This window comes from Dromiciops gliroides, chromosome 4 (assembly GCF_019393635.1).
Source record: "Dromiciops gliroides isolate mDroGli1 chromosome 4, mDroGli1.pri, whole genome shotgun sequence".
NCBI classification, from domain to species: Eukaryota; Metazoa; Chordata; class Mammalia; order Microbiotheria; family Microbiotheriidae; genus Dromiciops; species Dromiciops gliroides.
Window position 1 is genome coordinate 30,800,637 of NC_057864.1, and position 14,211 is coordinate 30,814,847.

General features: G+C 42.7%; 1 protein-coding gene across 1 annotated transcript in view; it reads right to left on the reverse strand.

Annotated features, from left to right (window-relative positions):
- Window positions 1-2,067: 2,067 nt before the first annotated feature.
- Window positions 2,068-14,211, reverse strand: part of LOC122756127 (taurochenodeoxycholic 6 alpha-hydroxylase-like) — a 35,939-nt gene continuing 23,795 nt past the window's right edge. Inside the window, exons 9-12 of the mRNA XM_044005249.1 lie at window positions 12,747-12,880; window positions 10,443-10,507; window positions 7,174-7,256; window positions 2,068-2,518 (exon numbers count right to left, since the gene is read on the reverse strand). Of these exons, the coding sequence (XP_043861184.1) occupies window positions 2,350-2,518; window positions 7,174-7,256; window positions 10,443-10,507; window positions 12,747-12,880 (451 nt within the window). The 3' untranslated portion in view covers window positions 2,068-2,349. The remainder of the gene's footprint in view (window positions 2,519-7,173; window positions 7,257-10,442; window positions 10,508-12,746; window positions 12,881-14,211) is intronic.

The window sequence follows — 14,211 nt, forward strand, 5'->3', positions numbered from 1 at the left end:
TTTCCCACATCTTCTCCAACATTCACCATATTTCTTTTTTTTCATATTAGCCAATTGGGTAGGTATGAGGTGGTATCTCAAAGTAGTTTTAATTTGCATTTCTCTAATCAGTAGTGATTGAGAACATTTTTCCATATCACCATAGATAGCTTTAATTGCTTCATCTGAAAATGGCCTATTCATATCCTTTGACCATTTGACAATTGGGGAAAGACTTGTATTTTTATAAATTTTATTCAGTTCTCTATATATTTTAGAAATGAGGCCTTTACCAGAAATATTGGCTGTAAAATTTGTTTCCCAGCTTACTGCTTTCCTTCTAATCTTGGTTGCATTGGTTTTGTTTGTCCAAAACTTTCTAATTTAATGTAATCAAAATGATTCATTTTGCATTTCATAATATTCTCTATCTCATCTTTGGTAAAAAAAATCTTCCCCTCTCCATAGATCTAAGTAAACTATTCTTTCCTTTTTAAATTTTCCTATGGTATCACCATTTATATCTAGATCATGTACACATTTTGACTTTACTTTGGTTTATGGTATAAGATGTTGGTCTATGCCTAGTTTCTGCCATACTACTGTTTTGCCAGCAGTTTTTGTCAAATAGTGAGTTCTTTGGGTTTATCAAAAAGGAGATTGCTATAATCATTTACTGCTGTGTTTTGTGTGCCTGACCTTTTCCACTGATCTATCACTGTTTCTTAGCCAGTAGCAAATAGTTTTGATGATTGTTGCTTTATAATATAGTTGTAGATCTGGTACAGTTAGGGCTGCATTCCTTTGCGTTTTTTTCATTAATTCCCTTGATATGCCTGACATTTTGTTGTTATAGATGAATTTTGTTATTATTTTTTCTAGCTCCATGAAATAATTTTTTGGTAGTTTGATTGGTATGGAACTGATTAAGTAAATTAATTTAGGTGGAATTGTCATTTTTATTATTTTAGCTCGGCCTACCTGTGAGCAATTGATATTTTTCCATTTGTTTAGATCTGATTTTATTTGTGTGAAAAGTGTTTTGCAATTGTGTTCATGTAGTTCCTGGGTTTGCCTTGGCAGGTAGACTCGCAAATATTTTATATTTTCTGCAGTTATTTTAAATGGAATTTCTCTTTCTATCTCTTGCTGCTGTTCTTTGTTGGTTATATATAGAAATTCTGATGATTTATGTGGGTGTATTTAATATGCTGCAACTTTGCTAAAGTTGTTAATTGTTTCAAGCAGTTTTTTAGTTGATTCTTTAGGATTCTCTAAATTCTCTACACAGTATACTAAGCCCAGTCACCATTCCCCTGTTTTTTCAAGCCCCTATTTAAAGAAAATGAAAACACACACATACCTCCAAATTGATTTTCATTTTATTTGCATATATGTATATACAAACCAATTTAATGGTAAAATTAAATCAAGACTTATTAACATACATAAAGAAAAAAATTCTTTGGAGTAAATGTCTGCTGTTTTGGCCAGGTGGAGGGCATGAGGTCAGGGTAGTTAAGACACTGTGACATCTTTATCTGATCCCCTAAAGAGAACAATTCCACAAAGCTAAGTTTATTCTAGCCCCATTCCTCCTTGGGGGTGCAGGAAGGGACTGGTGTAGCGGTGACCATTACTGGAGTGCTAGCCACTCCTCCAGCTTCAAGTCCACAGCCTTCATTGCATCTCCTTACTCCTGATCAAAGTTTCTTGATTTTCATCCTCAACCCCAGGTGGACTAACAGCTCATACATGGCCTGCTCTGCATCTGAACTGAACTTTTTGGGCTCATTCACAGTCTGGTAGGGAGGGAAAGAGTCCAACCTCTGCCTACTCCTACCCTGGTGGCTTGGTACTCTTTCTTGCAATGAGAATCTGACAGATACCTTCCTTCAGGTGACTCTACCTCCTGCTAGGCATCTCTGAGAGCCACCACCAGTTTGAGATATTTCCCTTTCTTGAAACCCTTCTTAGGCATCCTGTGTAGAATCATGCCTGCTCTTGGTCATGACAATAGAGTCCCATTTGATTATTTGTTTTCTGGATTAGGAGCAGTGAAATGTCACTTCCTGAGTTTTTTTTTTCTTCTAGCACTGAAGGACCCCCTAGCCCTGGTTTATTACTGCCAGCATTTGGATCATCATCATTAACAGTGGCTGAGAAAGAAAACAATTAGGAAGGCATAGCCCCAGAACCCTCAGCCCCATAGCCACTGCCCTGATCTAGCATTATATAATTCACTCCAATGCCACAGAGAAAAAGATTGACACCCTCTGCCAACTTCAACCCCCCCCCCTTTCCATGTCTCTGTTTGCATCACTGGCTATAGCTAAAGATAATGATATCCACCACCACAGGCCAGCTGGGCTACTGGAGGGGCTTTATATACAGATAAATCCCATTCTTAGGCCTAAGAATGATTTGGGGAGTGGGGATAGGGGTCTTCTCAGGATCTGGAAACAGCTCAAAGCGGAGCAGTGTCAGGGCCAGGCCCACCTTCATTAGCATCATGGCAAACTGCTGCCCAATGCAGTTCCTGGGGATAGGGAAGGAAGGCAGAGAAAACAAGACATGAACATTTCTCCTTCCATTTGGGTCTCCTTTCCCTTTAATCATCCTGCCTTTGAAGTCTTAAGTCCTTGAGCAGAAAGGCTAAAAAACCTTCAGGGTTCAAAGGGCCTATGATTTAGTTCAGAGGATTTAAATGCAAAGATTCAGGAAAGGAAGACCTAGTGCAATGCCCTACTTTTACAGAGAAGCAAACCAAGGACCAGACCCTGGAAAGAGAAACGTCGACCTTCAGATCTGGAAAGAATTCAGGAGACCATCTAGGCCAGCATTCCTGGGTCAGAATCCCCATATCCATGGCATCTCCTAACAAGTGGTTATCAAGCCTTTCAACCATTTTGGGGGGAGGAGGCATGGCCTTGTGCTCCTCTCACTTCAGCATAGTGCTCCTCATTGGGGAGGTTTTTCTTTTTTCTTACCGCAAGCCTAAATGTGCCTCTTTGTAATCCCCACCCCCCAGCCAAAGCTCCTAGTTCTGGTCTCTGGGGTCAAGATGAATAAGTCCAATGCATCTTCCACAAGACAGGCATCTAGGTGGCTCAGTGGATAGAGTATTGGCCTTGTATCAAGAAATCTCAGCTACATGAGTTCAAATCTGGCCTCAGACATTTATTAGCTATGTGGTCCTGGGCAAGTCACTTAACCCTGATTGCCTCAGTTTCCTCACTTGTAAAATGAACTGGAGAAGACAGTGGCAAACCACCCCAATATCTCTGCCAAGAAAATCCCAAATGGGGTCAAGAGAGTGACATGACCGAAGAACAACATCTTCCACCAGAAACCCCTTCCAATACTTGAAAACATCTAAACATCCCCCTCCCCACTAAGTCTTTACTTCCTCAGGTTAAACATCCTTAGTTAATTATTCAATTGACCTTCATATCCAACATTACTATAAGACTCTCAGCATCCTGCTTTTCCTTTCTTGGACATGTCTATCTTATCAATGTTTTTTCTTAAACTGCATCTTCCAGAATTGAACACAACAGTCCATATATGGGTTGATCAGGCAGAGTAATGTGGGACTATTCTCTGCCTGGTCTAGGACACTTTTCTTCTCCTAAGCGGGCTCCATTTCCAGACACTTCGCAATCTCCTTCTTTACATACTTTCTTCTAGCCCTCCCTCAACATAGCAGTCTGTCTCCAGCCTACATGTCTTTGCTCAGGCAGTATCCCATCCTTGAAATTCACTTTCTTTGCAGCCCTGGATTCTTTAAAAGTACAACTCAAATACTACCTACTGTTTGAGGGTTTTTTTTTTTGTGTTTTGCTTTGTTTTTACTGATGCTCGGTGCTAGTGTTCTCCTCTGGAAATTAGCTTGTGAATGGTGGATAGTCTATCTACCCAGGACAATGACAGCTCATTGAAAGCAGGGACTGTTCCTTCATGTTTTTATAGCCACATCACAATGTTGGGGCTAACCGGCATCAGAGTTCACTCTTTAAATTAAAGTTTGCAGACATTAATTAATCTGAATGTGTCCTAAACTTGCATATACTTTGGGGCTATCAATTACACCATCTTGTTTAATCAGTCTGTTTGCAGTACACCAAATTCCCAGATCATTTCTAAATGAACTGCTGTAGTCATATCTCTCCTTCCTTGGACTTGAGAAACTGATTCTCTCAAGCCAATGTAAGACCCCATTTCATCTTAAGAGATCTGGCCCATGGCTCTAGTTTGGGAATATATTTGGGGAACACCTAGTTTCTCATTAAATATGTTAGGTATCCCTCTTAGTTTTGTGTGATCTGCAAATTTCTCAAGTATGCTACCTATGCCATTATCCAAGTTATTCATAAAAATGGTAAACAGCCCACGGCCAAGCATAGAGTGCTGGTGGCATTTGACTACAGACTGTCTTCTGGTTGTTTATCATCAACTGCATTATTGGACCACTCCTGCTTTACTGGAGTCTTTGATGAGGAGATGATCCCCCTCACCAGTCCTTCTAGTTGTGTCCCAGGTCCCATTCACTTCCATCTCCTTGGGAACATTTCCCCTACAACCATCTCCCTACATTTAATCTCTTCCTTTTAACTGGCCATTCTGCTACTTACAAACATGTTCAGAATTTATCCATACTCATAAAAAATTCCCATTGATTCCCTCAAGCTATCGTCCCGTATCTCTTCTCCATTTCTCAAACTCCTTGAAAAAGTCACTCATTACCTCCACTTCTTCTCTTTGCACTCACTTCTCAACCTTTTGCAGTTTGTCTTGGGAATTCATCACTCAAAGGAAACTGTTCTCTCCAAAGTGGCCAGTGATTTCTTAATTACCAAATCAGATGGTATTTTCTCAGTGTTTATCTAACACTTTTGACTTAGCCTTTGACTGAGGACTGTTTGGCTTTGACTGTTCTGTTGGCTTACATGACACTGCTCATGGTCAGTATTCCTCTCCTCTGACTTGCTACTATTTCTAGATTCTTATCATCATCCAGCACCCTATCCTGAGGCTTCTTCTCTCCTCCCTTCTCTACCCTCATGGTGACTTCATCAGTTTTGGCAGGTTCAATGACCATCTCTATGCAGGTGACTCTGAAATCTCCATATCCTGCCCTAGTCTCCCTCCTAATCTGTCCTCTAGTCTGATCCCTCTTGGTAAATTCTGCATTTCTGCTGCAGGCATCATTATCTTTCTGGTCACCTAGATTTTCCACCTTGGATCTTCTTTCCTTTCTATCCCTCACATCCAACTGGTTGCCAAATCTTGTTGATTCTCCATTAACATCCTCTCCAGCCTGTTCCCTTCTCTTCATTCACACAGCAGCTCTCTTGAGAAGGTCCTTGAGAGGAAACCGACACTTCCCTCTAGGATCAGATAGTTTTCTTTGATTGTGCAGGCCCCCATCGCCTCACACCCGGGCTACTGGACTATCCATCTGGTTGGCCTTTCCACCTCAAGTCCCATCTTACTAGAATCCATCCTTTGCTTGGCTGTTGAGTTGTCTAAAGTGAAAGTCGGATCGTTTCACACACTACCTCCCCACTCAATAAAAATCAGTGGCTTCCTATCACTTCCAGGATCAAATTGAAAATCCTGTTTGGCTTTTAAAGCCCTTTATCACATGACACCCCCTCCCCACCTCCCTCCCTCCTTGGACTTTGGCTTCCTTGCTGTTCCTCTCAACCAACACTGTCCCTCAACTGTGGGTACTTTCATTACTTGCCCCATTCCTGGGGTTCTCTGCTGCCTGGTTTCCCTGGCCTCCTTCAGGCATCAGCTAAAATCCCCCTTTTGATAGCAGAGTCCCCCCCATGATTCTAGTGCCTTCTCTATGTCAATTATCTCTAATTTGTCTTTTTTATGTTGTCTCCCCCATTAACCTGTGAGGTCCTTGAGGGCAGGGGCCTCTCCCACCTTTCTTAGTAAACCCAATGCGTACACAGTGGCTGGAACACAGTAGGTGCTTAATTAATGTGTCTTGGCTAACTGGCTGACACAGTCCTCTATGGGATTGTCAGGGGAATAGTTTGTGGTCAAGGAATAGACTGGTCCCTTTGGTGAAGTTCTCTCACTAAATAAACCTTTAGCCACTGCTTCCTGCCTCTAGGCTCTCCACACTCTAATCCCAATCTTCCTAGACTTTCCCCCACATTACCCCCTTCACATGTCCCGTGTAGCAGACAAACAAGATGAATTGCTGCTCCTTGAACTTGAGCTTCCACTTTTGGTGTCTCTGTCTACTTCTCTCTGCCTTTCAGAGAGGTCCTCTTTCAAAGTGCAGCCGACATATCACTTCCTCCACGATCCTCCCGTGGAAAGTGTTTTGTCCTCCTCCTCCAACTTTCTCTGGCTTCTCCCTGTTTTGTGCTCTTATTAGAGTCATAGGTGCGAAGGTTTAGGGCTGGAAGGGATCACAGAAGCTACTTAATCTAATCCCCTCATTTTACAGATGAAGAAACTGAGGCCTAGGAAGGCACAGGGAGGATTTGAAGCCAGGTGCCTTTGGCCTTGATCTCCTCTTTATATTCAGATGCTGGTTCCCACCTCCAGTAGACAGTAAACTCTTTAGGAGAAGTGATGATTTCATTTTTATGTTTGTGCTCCCAGCTAAGGGAATTGGGTGGAATTATATAATCATTTCTAGAGTGGAAAGGAGCCTTAGAAGCCATTGAATATCAATTACAGATGAGAAAACATCAAGAACAGTTAAGTGATTGAAGCACAGCCACATGCTCAATAAGTGCTGGAGGCAGGATTTGAACCAAAGTCCCCATTCACTATAGTCTGTCCTCTTTCTTCTTACTCCCCTGCCCTAATTTCCACACCCAGGAGAATCCCTTAGGGCAAGGGATGATTCATTTTGGTCCCTTTATTCTCAGATATGGGGACACCTGAGAGTTGTACCTGGCACCCAGCAGGCATGAAATAAATGTTTGATGGAAGAATAAAAGGTACAAAGAATCAAATATGTGAGCATACCCTCATAAGTAGCATGCCCAAACTATTGAAGCAAAGAGTCAACATCTTAACTTAATTCAAGGGAATAAAAAGTAGGTGGTGAGATGGAAGCAAAGGGGGCTGAGGGCTTGAAGGGATAGAGCCCTTTCCAAAGCAAGCTTCTTGACATTATCAACAACACCCCCGTATGATCCCTTGCTGTATTCTTACCTGGTCCCAGCAGAAAATGGCACGAAAGCAAATGAATGTCTCTTCTCATTATTCTCTGGGGAGAACCTTTCAGGGTCAAAGACCTGTAATGAGACCCCATGGACCCCCCCCCCCATCAAAATGAATGGATTCCATTGATAAAAACACATTGCTCCCACATTCTAAGCCTTATCCCAAATGCTTTTTGCACCAATTGTGGGATAAATAGGAACTTCAGAACTAGCCAGGTTATTGTCATCTGTACAGAAACTCCTAGGAAAGAGGCCCCCATGCTAAGAAGAGCAGATCTGAGCTTTATTTTCAGTTCTGACAGAGACACCATCAACCCTCTCACTATTTCACACATTGTCTCTTTAATGCTGATAGACTAGCTGCACCTCCATGAGAAGGAGAGAGAGTATTTACTTGGTGAGTTTCAAAGGTTTAGAAGATTGAAACAATTTAGATGGAAGGGGCCTTTTCCAGACTGAATGGTTGACTTAGCAGGCTGAGCTTGGGCACATTTTGTGACTTGGGCTGTGCAGGGAAGGTCATGTTAGGCACAGTCTCTCTGGGCCATCCCAGGGCTATCTTCACTGCCAGGGGCTTCTATACTAGTTGACTTTGGCATTTAGCAACATCAATACTTCAAGGAGTTTGTGTTTCATCAGTGGAGGCCCACTGTCCACCATGCTCATCACAGTACCTCCATGACTTTGGGGGACAAACCTGCTGAGAAAAGTCTATCATCCAACAGCCATCCTTTTGGTTACAGACCTTACTGTCTTTTCCTTAGCTAAGATCCATGGGACACCCTCCACTTTCAGGATGGTGCCTCGAGACTTTCCAGGTGGCTAGGGTGGTTCAGAAATCTTCTCTCCTGGCAAAGTCTCAGAACTCAAGCAGGGCACACCACCCCAGCTTTGGAGGACTTTAGTGAATTGTTTAAGTACGTTCCTCCCTCTTCTATAACCAATGACATACATTCCATGGAATGGACATGCAAAAGGGGTGCTCCAGAGACACTTCAACAAAATCTGAAGGCCTCCTGGGCTAAAAGACAGTAAAATATGTAGGGGGAATCCTGGTCACCACAAATAAACATTCCCCACCTTGATCCTGAGGAGACCAACAAAATAAACTTGCCTCCACGTCATAGACTTCATTCCCTAGCCACTTATCTGTATAAGATTCCAAAGGAACTCTGGAGGTGAAAATGTCTGAACTCACAGTAATTATCCTAAGGTATCACGGATAGAGTACTACCCCTGGAATCATCTTTCTGGGTTCAAATCGGGCCTCACACATTTTACAGCTATGTGACCCTGGGTAAGTTACTTTTCCCTGTTTCCTCAGTTTCATCATCTGTTAAATAAGCTGGAGAAGGAAATGGCAAACCACTCCAGGATCTTTTTCAAGAAAACCCCATGACTGAAAAAAATGAGTAAAAAGCATCATGGAGTGGTTTATTGAGGGAAAGGGCTTTTGAGTCAAGAAGAAACTCTTGTTAGGGGAGGCAGAGTTTCATCTTCTTACTGGAAGTGACAAGGGGAAGGAACTTCTGCTGATCTTAAGCTAAAGGCTGTTCCCCTGGCTGAAAGAGCTTTGTGACAGTCTAGCTGAAGAGTGTAGTAGCAGTCAGTCAAGTCAGTGGCTGAAGTAAAAAAAACAAATAGCACTGCTGCTTATTGAAGAATAAGCCAAGGAGACCAGCAGGTTGGCCTGTTCAGCAGAGATACTGCACCCAACAGCCAAACGAGTGGCCCACATCAGCAGTTGTGCCTAGTTTCTGGGTGGCCTGGCCATGTCCAACACCTACAAGTGACATCCTAGTCCAGCCTTGCCACAGCAGAGACCAGTGATGATCTAGTCTAGCCATTGGGTGATTTGTCTAGCCTAGTTCAGCAGTAGATTGGAACATCCAACCTCTATACCACACTCTAAGTGGACTAAGTCTACATGAACCACTGATCAAATGGAGACATTGTGTTCTATGAAGAGAAATCTCAGCTAAAGAATGGACTTTTGGGAAGGGAACATTTTGGACCACATTTGGACCACATTGTTCTTCCCCTGCAGAGTAAAGTCAGAGTGCCTGACTCTCATTGTACCTTAAGTTTTTGCCCATTCTTTTCACCTCCTGGATTCTGAGAATATTTGTGGGAGAATATGCTCCTTCCTGGTGCTGGGGAAATGCTTTGTAATTGCTTTTTCCATGTTAGGAATGCCTATGCTAAAGATCAGACTAGACTGGCTGACTGTGAAGGGAACGTCCACTAGTGGGCGCCTGTGTGCTAGTATGTAGGAGAATAGCTACCCAAAAAGGTAGCTCTAGAAGTCTGGGAACAGTAACATACAACCTCCCTGTTATGGTATGAATGAAGTGAGTGGGCCCTGTGGGAGTGTCATTCCCTTTTATATCTGAGCCTCCTGACATCATTCTCTGAAACCTTATCACAATATGGAGGTGTTCTTGGGGTTCTTGAAAGCTTTGCCAGGAGAGTAACAGGTATTGCTGGTTCCACTAAACTGTCCTGGTCTCGGACATGGACCTGTTCCCAGACTTTGTGCCTGTGGTCTAATGATAAACTTGGGGCCAGGTGGAAAAGTTCATCACTAGAGATTTGATTTTCAGCCCCAGCAACTTGTGAAGATCAACTCTTAGGGCTGGTCATGATTTATACCCATGATATGTGGGAAGCTATATGTTTTTGGACTCAACTAATTAAGTAATTGAGTGAATGCCTTCTGATGGGTGTCAGTGGAGGGATGGTCCACATTGATGAAAATCTCTCCATTCTTTCAAATAATTTCTAGGATTGATGAGCAATTGGCATTTATTAAATGCCTGCTATACTCTGGGTACTATCCTAAGTCTTGCATCATAAATTTTGTTATAGATTAATAAATATGGGATACCGTAGGGAATATCAGATCTACCTCCTTCATTTTGTAGAAGAGGAAATGAGGTTCAGAGAGGTTAAGTGTGGGGCTTCTCTAAGTTCTGTGGGGCAGTCTATAGCAGAAGTAAGATTTAAATCCATATTCTCAGAACTATTTTAAGCATATGAAAAGAGCAATGTTTAGCTGTCAAAAAGAAGTTCTGGGGGCAGCTAGATGGCACAGTGGATAAAGCACTGGCCCTGGATTCAGGAGTACCTGAGTTCAAATCCTGCCTCAGACACTTAACACTTACTAGCTGTGTGACCCTGGGCAAGTCACTTAATCCCAATTGCCTCACCAAAAAAAAAAGTTCCGGATGCTACTGTTTCTGTCAGGAACAATCATACCTGTGGGTTTTCCCAGACAGCCGGGTTGTGGTGAAGAGCCCAGATGTTCAGGATAATTATCATACCTAGACAGGGAGAGAGGGAGAGGAAGAGGTACAGGAAGAGGGAGAAGGGAAGGAGGAAGAAGAAGGAGAGAAGGAGAGGGGGGAAGGGAGAAGAAACAGAGAGGTGGAGAAAAAGAAGAGAAGGAACAGAGAGAGAAATTGAGGGAGAGAAGGAGGGGAGGAAAGAGTGGAAGAGAGGGGAGAGAGACACAGAGAGAGACAGAAGGGGAGAGAGAGGGAGAGGGAGACAAAGGAGGAAAAAGGGAGAGAAGAATTAACATTTTAAACTACCTTGGAAGCTTTGTATCTACAGATAGAAAAAAAAAAAAGAAAAAGTTCTTGATGTCAAGGAATTATAATCTAGCTGGAAGAGATAATGTACTTACAAACACATGTATGTAGGTATGAATAGAGAAATATATGATATATAAAAATAAATCAAGATATAGATAAATATGTGGATGTAGCTATGTCATGATAATATATGTAGATATAAATATATTTTACATTTAATATATTGATTTTTTGTTGGTGAGGCAATTGGGGTTAAGTGACTTGCGCAGGGTCACACAGCCAGTAAGTGTCAAATGTCTGAGGCCAGATTTGAACTCAGGTCCTCCTGAATCCAGGGCTGGTGCTCTAAGCACTATACCACCTAGCTGCCCCTAATATATTGATATTTACAATAAAATATATTTAATAAAGAATGTATAAGATTTATAGATATATTTTATCTATGCCATGGCTATAGAGATAACTATATGGCTATAGATACATATACATATGTCATAAATACTACTTGAAAGGTAATTTTGGTGGCTAGGCCAGAGCATTTGGGAGACTAAGAAAGATTTTGTGTAGAAAGTTTCAACTTGAGGGGGCAGCTAGGTGGCGCAGTATATAGCAATCTGGAAAACAGGCATTCTTCATCCACTTAGTATTTCCCATGTGGATTGTTGCACTGACCCCTTTTGAATATATTTGGACCAAATTTAAGAATTAAAAGGCTCAGTATGGGGGCAGCTAGGTGGAGCAGTCGATAAAGCACCAGCCCTGGATTCAGGAGTACCTGAGTTCAAATCCGGACTTAGACACTTCACACCTACTAGCTGTGTGACCCTGGGCAAGTCAGTTAATCCTCATTGCCCCACCCAAAACAAAACAAAACAAAATAAAAAACCAGAAAGTTTCAGCTTGAGCTAAATCTTGATGGAGCCTAGGAATTCTTCGAGGTGGGAGTGAGGAGAGACTTCATTCCAGGTCTGAGATCTGCATGTGCAAAGGCACAAGAACGGGAAGTAGAGGAAATATGTGAAGAACAGTCAGAATGTCTCGTCCCTGAAGTCTCCCCAAATCCATTCCCTGGCCTGTGCACACCCCTCCCCCTTTCTAGATGTGTCATTCCTCTCACTCCCCTCCCCCATCCCATTCTACATCTTGGGCATGTAGGGCCCTCCCTTGGAGCATCTGTGGCTGATTTATTCCCTTGTCATGTCATGTATGTTTTGTGTGCCTCAGACATCCTTCCTGGGCCATGATGAATTCTAACACTGTCAGTGTTGCTGTCTTCTCCTTTTCCTACACTTTGAGCTGTGTGATAGCTATCACAGGCTCAGACCCATGGGAGGTACTGAGTAAGTCATAATTGATTCCAAAGGCACTTGTGTAAGCCTGAAGAAGGGTGAATAGGACCACTGTCCTCAGGTACCTGAAGGCCTCCTGTGACATAGAAGACAAACTTTTCCTGTTTGGCTCAGAGAGAAGACCTGGGAGGGGGGGAAGGGAGGGAGGGGAAGGTAGAGAGCCCAATGCTGTCTGGATATGGGGGAAAGCTCCCTCAAGGTCAGACCTAAGCCAAAGTGGAAGGGCCTGGCTTTGGAGGTGGTAGGTTCTCCTCCCTAGAAACCATGCCTTAATAGCAGAAAAAAAACTTCATAGTGGAGTCATTGTAGAGAGGATCCAGGTTGTACTAGGTAGCCTCAGAGGTCCCTGTGCTTCTGGGAAGTTCTTTTCCTTCTTCCCTGTAATACTGGAAACTGTCCACCATGCTTTTGCTACTTTGCTCTTGGTCTATATGGTGCCTTTGAAAAATCAATCCTTGGTTTAACCCCCCAGTATGGACCCAGGTCTGAACCTGGTCTTCTCACTGTTCTTACTTGGTTTAGCAAGAAACCCAGTGATTCACTGTCTCTAGATCTTATGGTGAACAAGGCCCCCAGTTCTAAAGAAAACTGAATGGGGGGGGTAGGCATAGACATACCTTGAGGGATAGAGCGTCCATCTGGGAAGGTGATGGGTTCCCTGAGCTGCCTCGCTATTCTGACAGCAGGAGGGTACAGGCGGAGGGCCTCCTTGATGCACTGGGTGCTGTAGGGCATTTGGCTCAAGTGGTCCCTGCGAGGAATCACAGGTAGGAAAGAGGAGGGATGGAAAGGCATTAGCTAGGATTTCCTATACCTCTGTGAGGGCTGGCACAATTTGAGCATCCCACACACAAGTTCCCATAATCTCAGAGTTGCAAGGGACTTCAGAGACTTTTATCCACCCCACATCTGAAAAAGAAGCTCGGGTGGGCTCTGCCAAATCTATCTTTCCGGTTCTGCCTGACAGCAGCAAACTGACTTCAATGACTCCCCTTCTTGACACACACCGAAGCTCCCAGTTTAGTCATATACACACACATGTATATGTATATGTGTATAGATGTACATATGAATGTATAGATGTATATGTATATATTTCACTTACTTTGAATAATGCTTTTATCCAGCTGAGCAGAGAAAAGTGGGAGAACCAGACACTCAACAACTTCAGGCTAAACAGACAGCAGCTCAGCAAAGACTAAGACACTATTTGTCTCGAAAGGTGATATTCCCTCTAGTTAGGAGCAAGTAGGGCCAGGATCAATGGGTAAGCCAAATCCCAGCTTTTGCTAAACCAGATCTTTGCAGGAGGGTTTTCTTTCAGTGTCTGTGGGTTCTCAATGCTCAGAATGTCAGGCTTAAAGTCAAAGTACCTGGATTCCATTCTGGCTTCTTCCACAAAGTGGCAAATCATTGTTCTTTTTTTATGCCTCAGTTTTCTTGAAGGAAACTGAGAATAATTTTTACTCTCTTTCCCTCACAAGATTGTCACAAGGAAAATACTTTGTAAACCTTGAAGCACTATAGAAATGAGTTATTAACATAAAAAAGAAACCAAGAAGAACACAGTTCAAAGTCAAATCAAAACAGGTTTTGAATATTCTCTATAATGAACTGCTTTAATTAAAAATAACATAAAGCCCTGGATTCAGGAGGACCTGAGTTGACTCTGGGCAAGTCACTTAACCCCAATTGCCTCACCAAAAAACAAACCAAAAAAACAAAAATAACATAAATAATAGGTTCTTACAGCTACAAACCCAAGATCCCATTATCAATCCAAGGGAGCCTAGCTTTCTCAGGAACAGGCAGGGTAGAACAAACCTAGGAAGCTCAAGAGAGTGCTAGTGGCATAGCTATACTAGAAAATCATTGAGAAAGTCAAGCTACTCTTCCAGACAAGATGGAGAGAGGAGGGCCAGACAGAGCAGAGACAGGAGGATTTGGAACTGCTTGAATGAGTGGACCTAAAGAACAGTCGTTAATGGTTTGATATCATCTTAGAAGAAAGCTTCTTTTCCGGTGTCTTAGGGATCTAGGCTTGGCCCTATGCTGTTTAACACTTTTATCAGTGACTTGGAC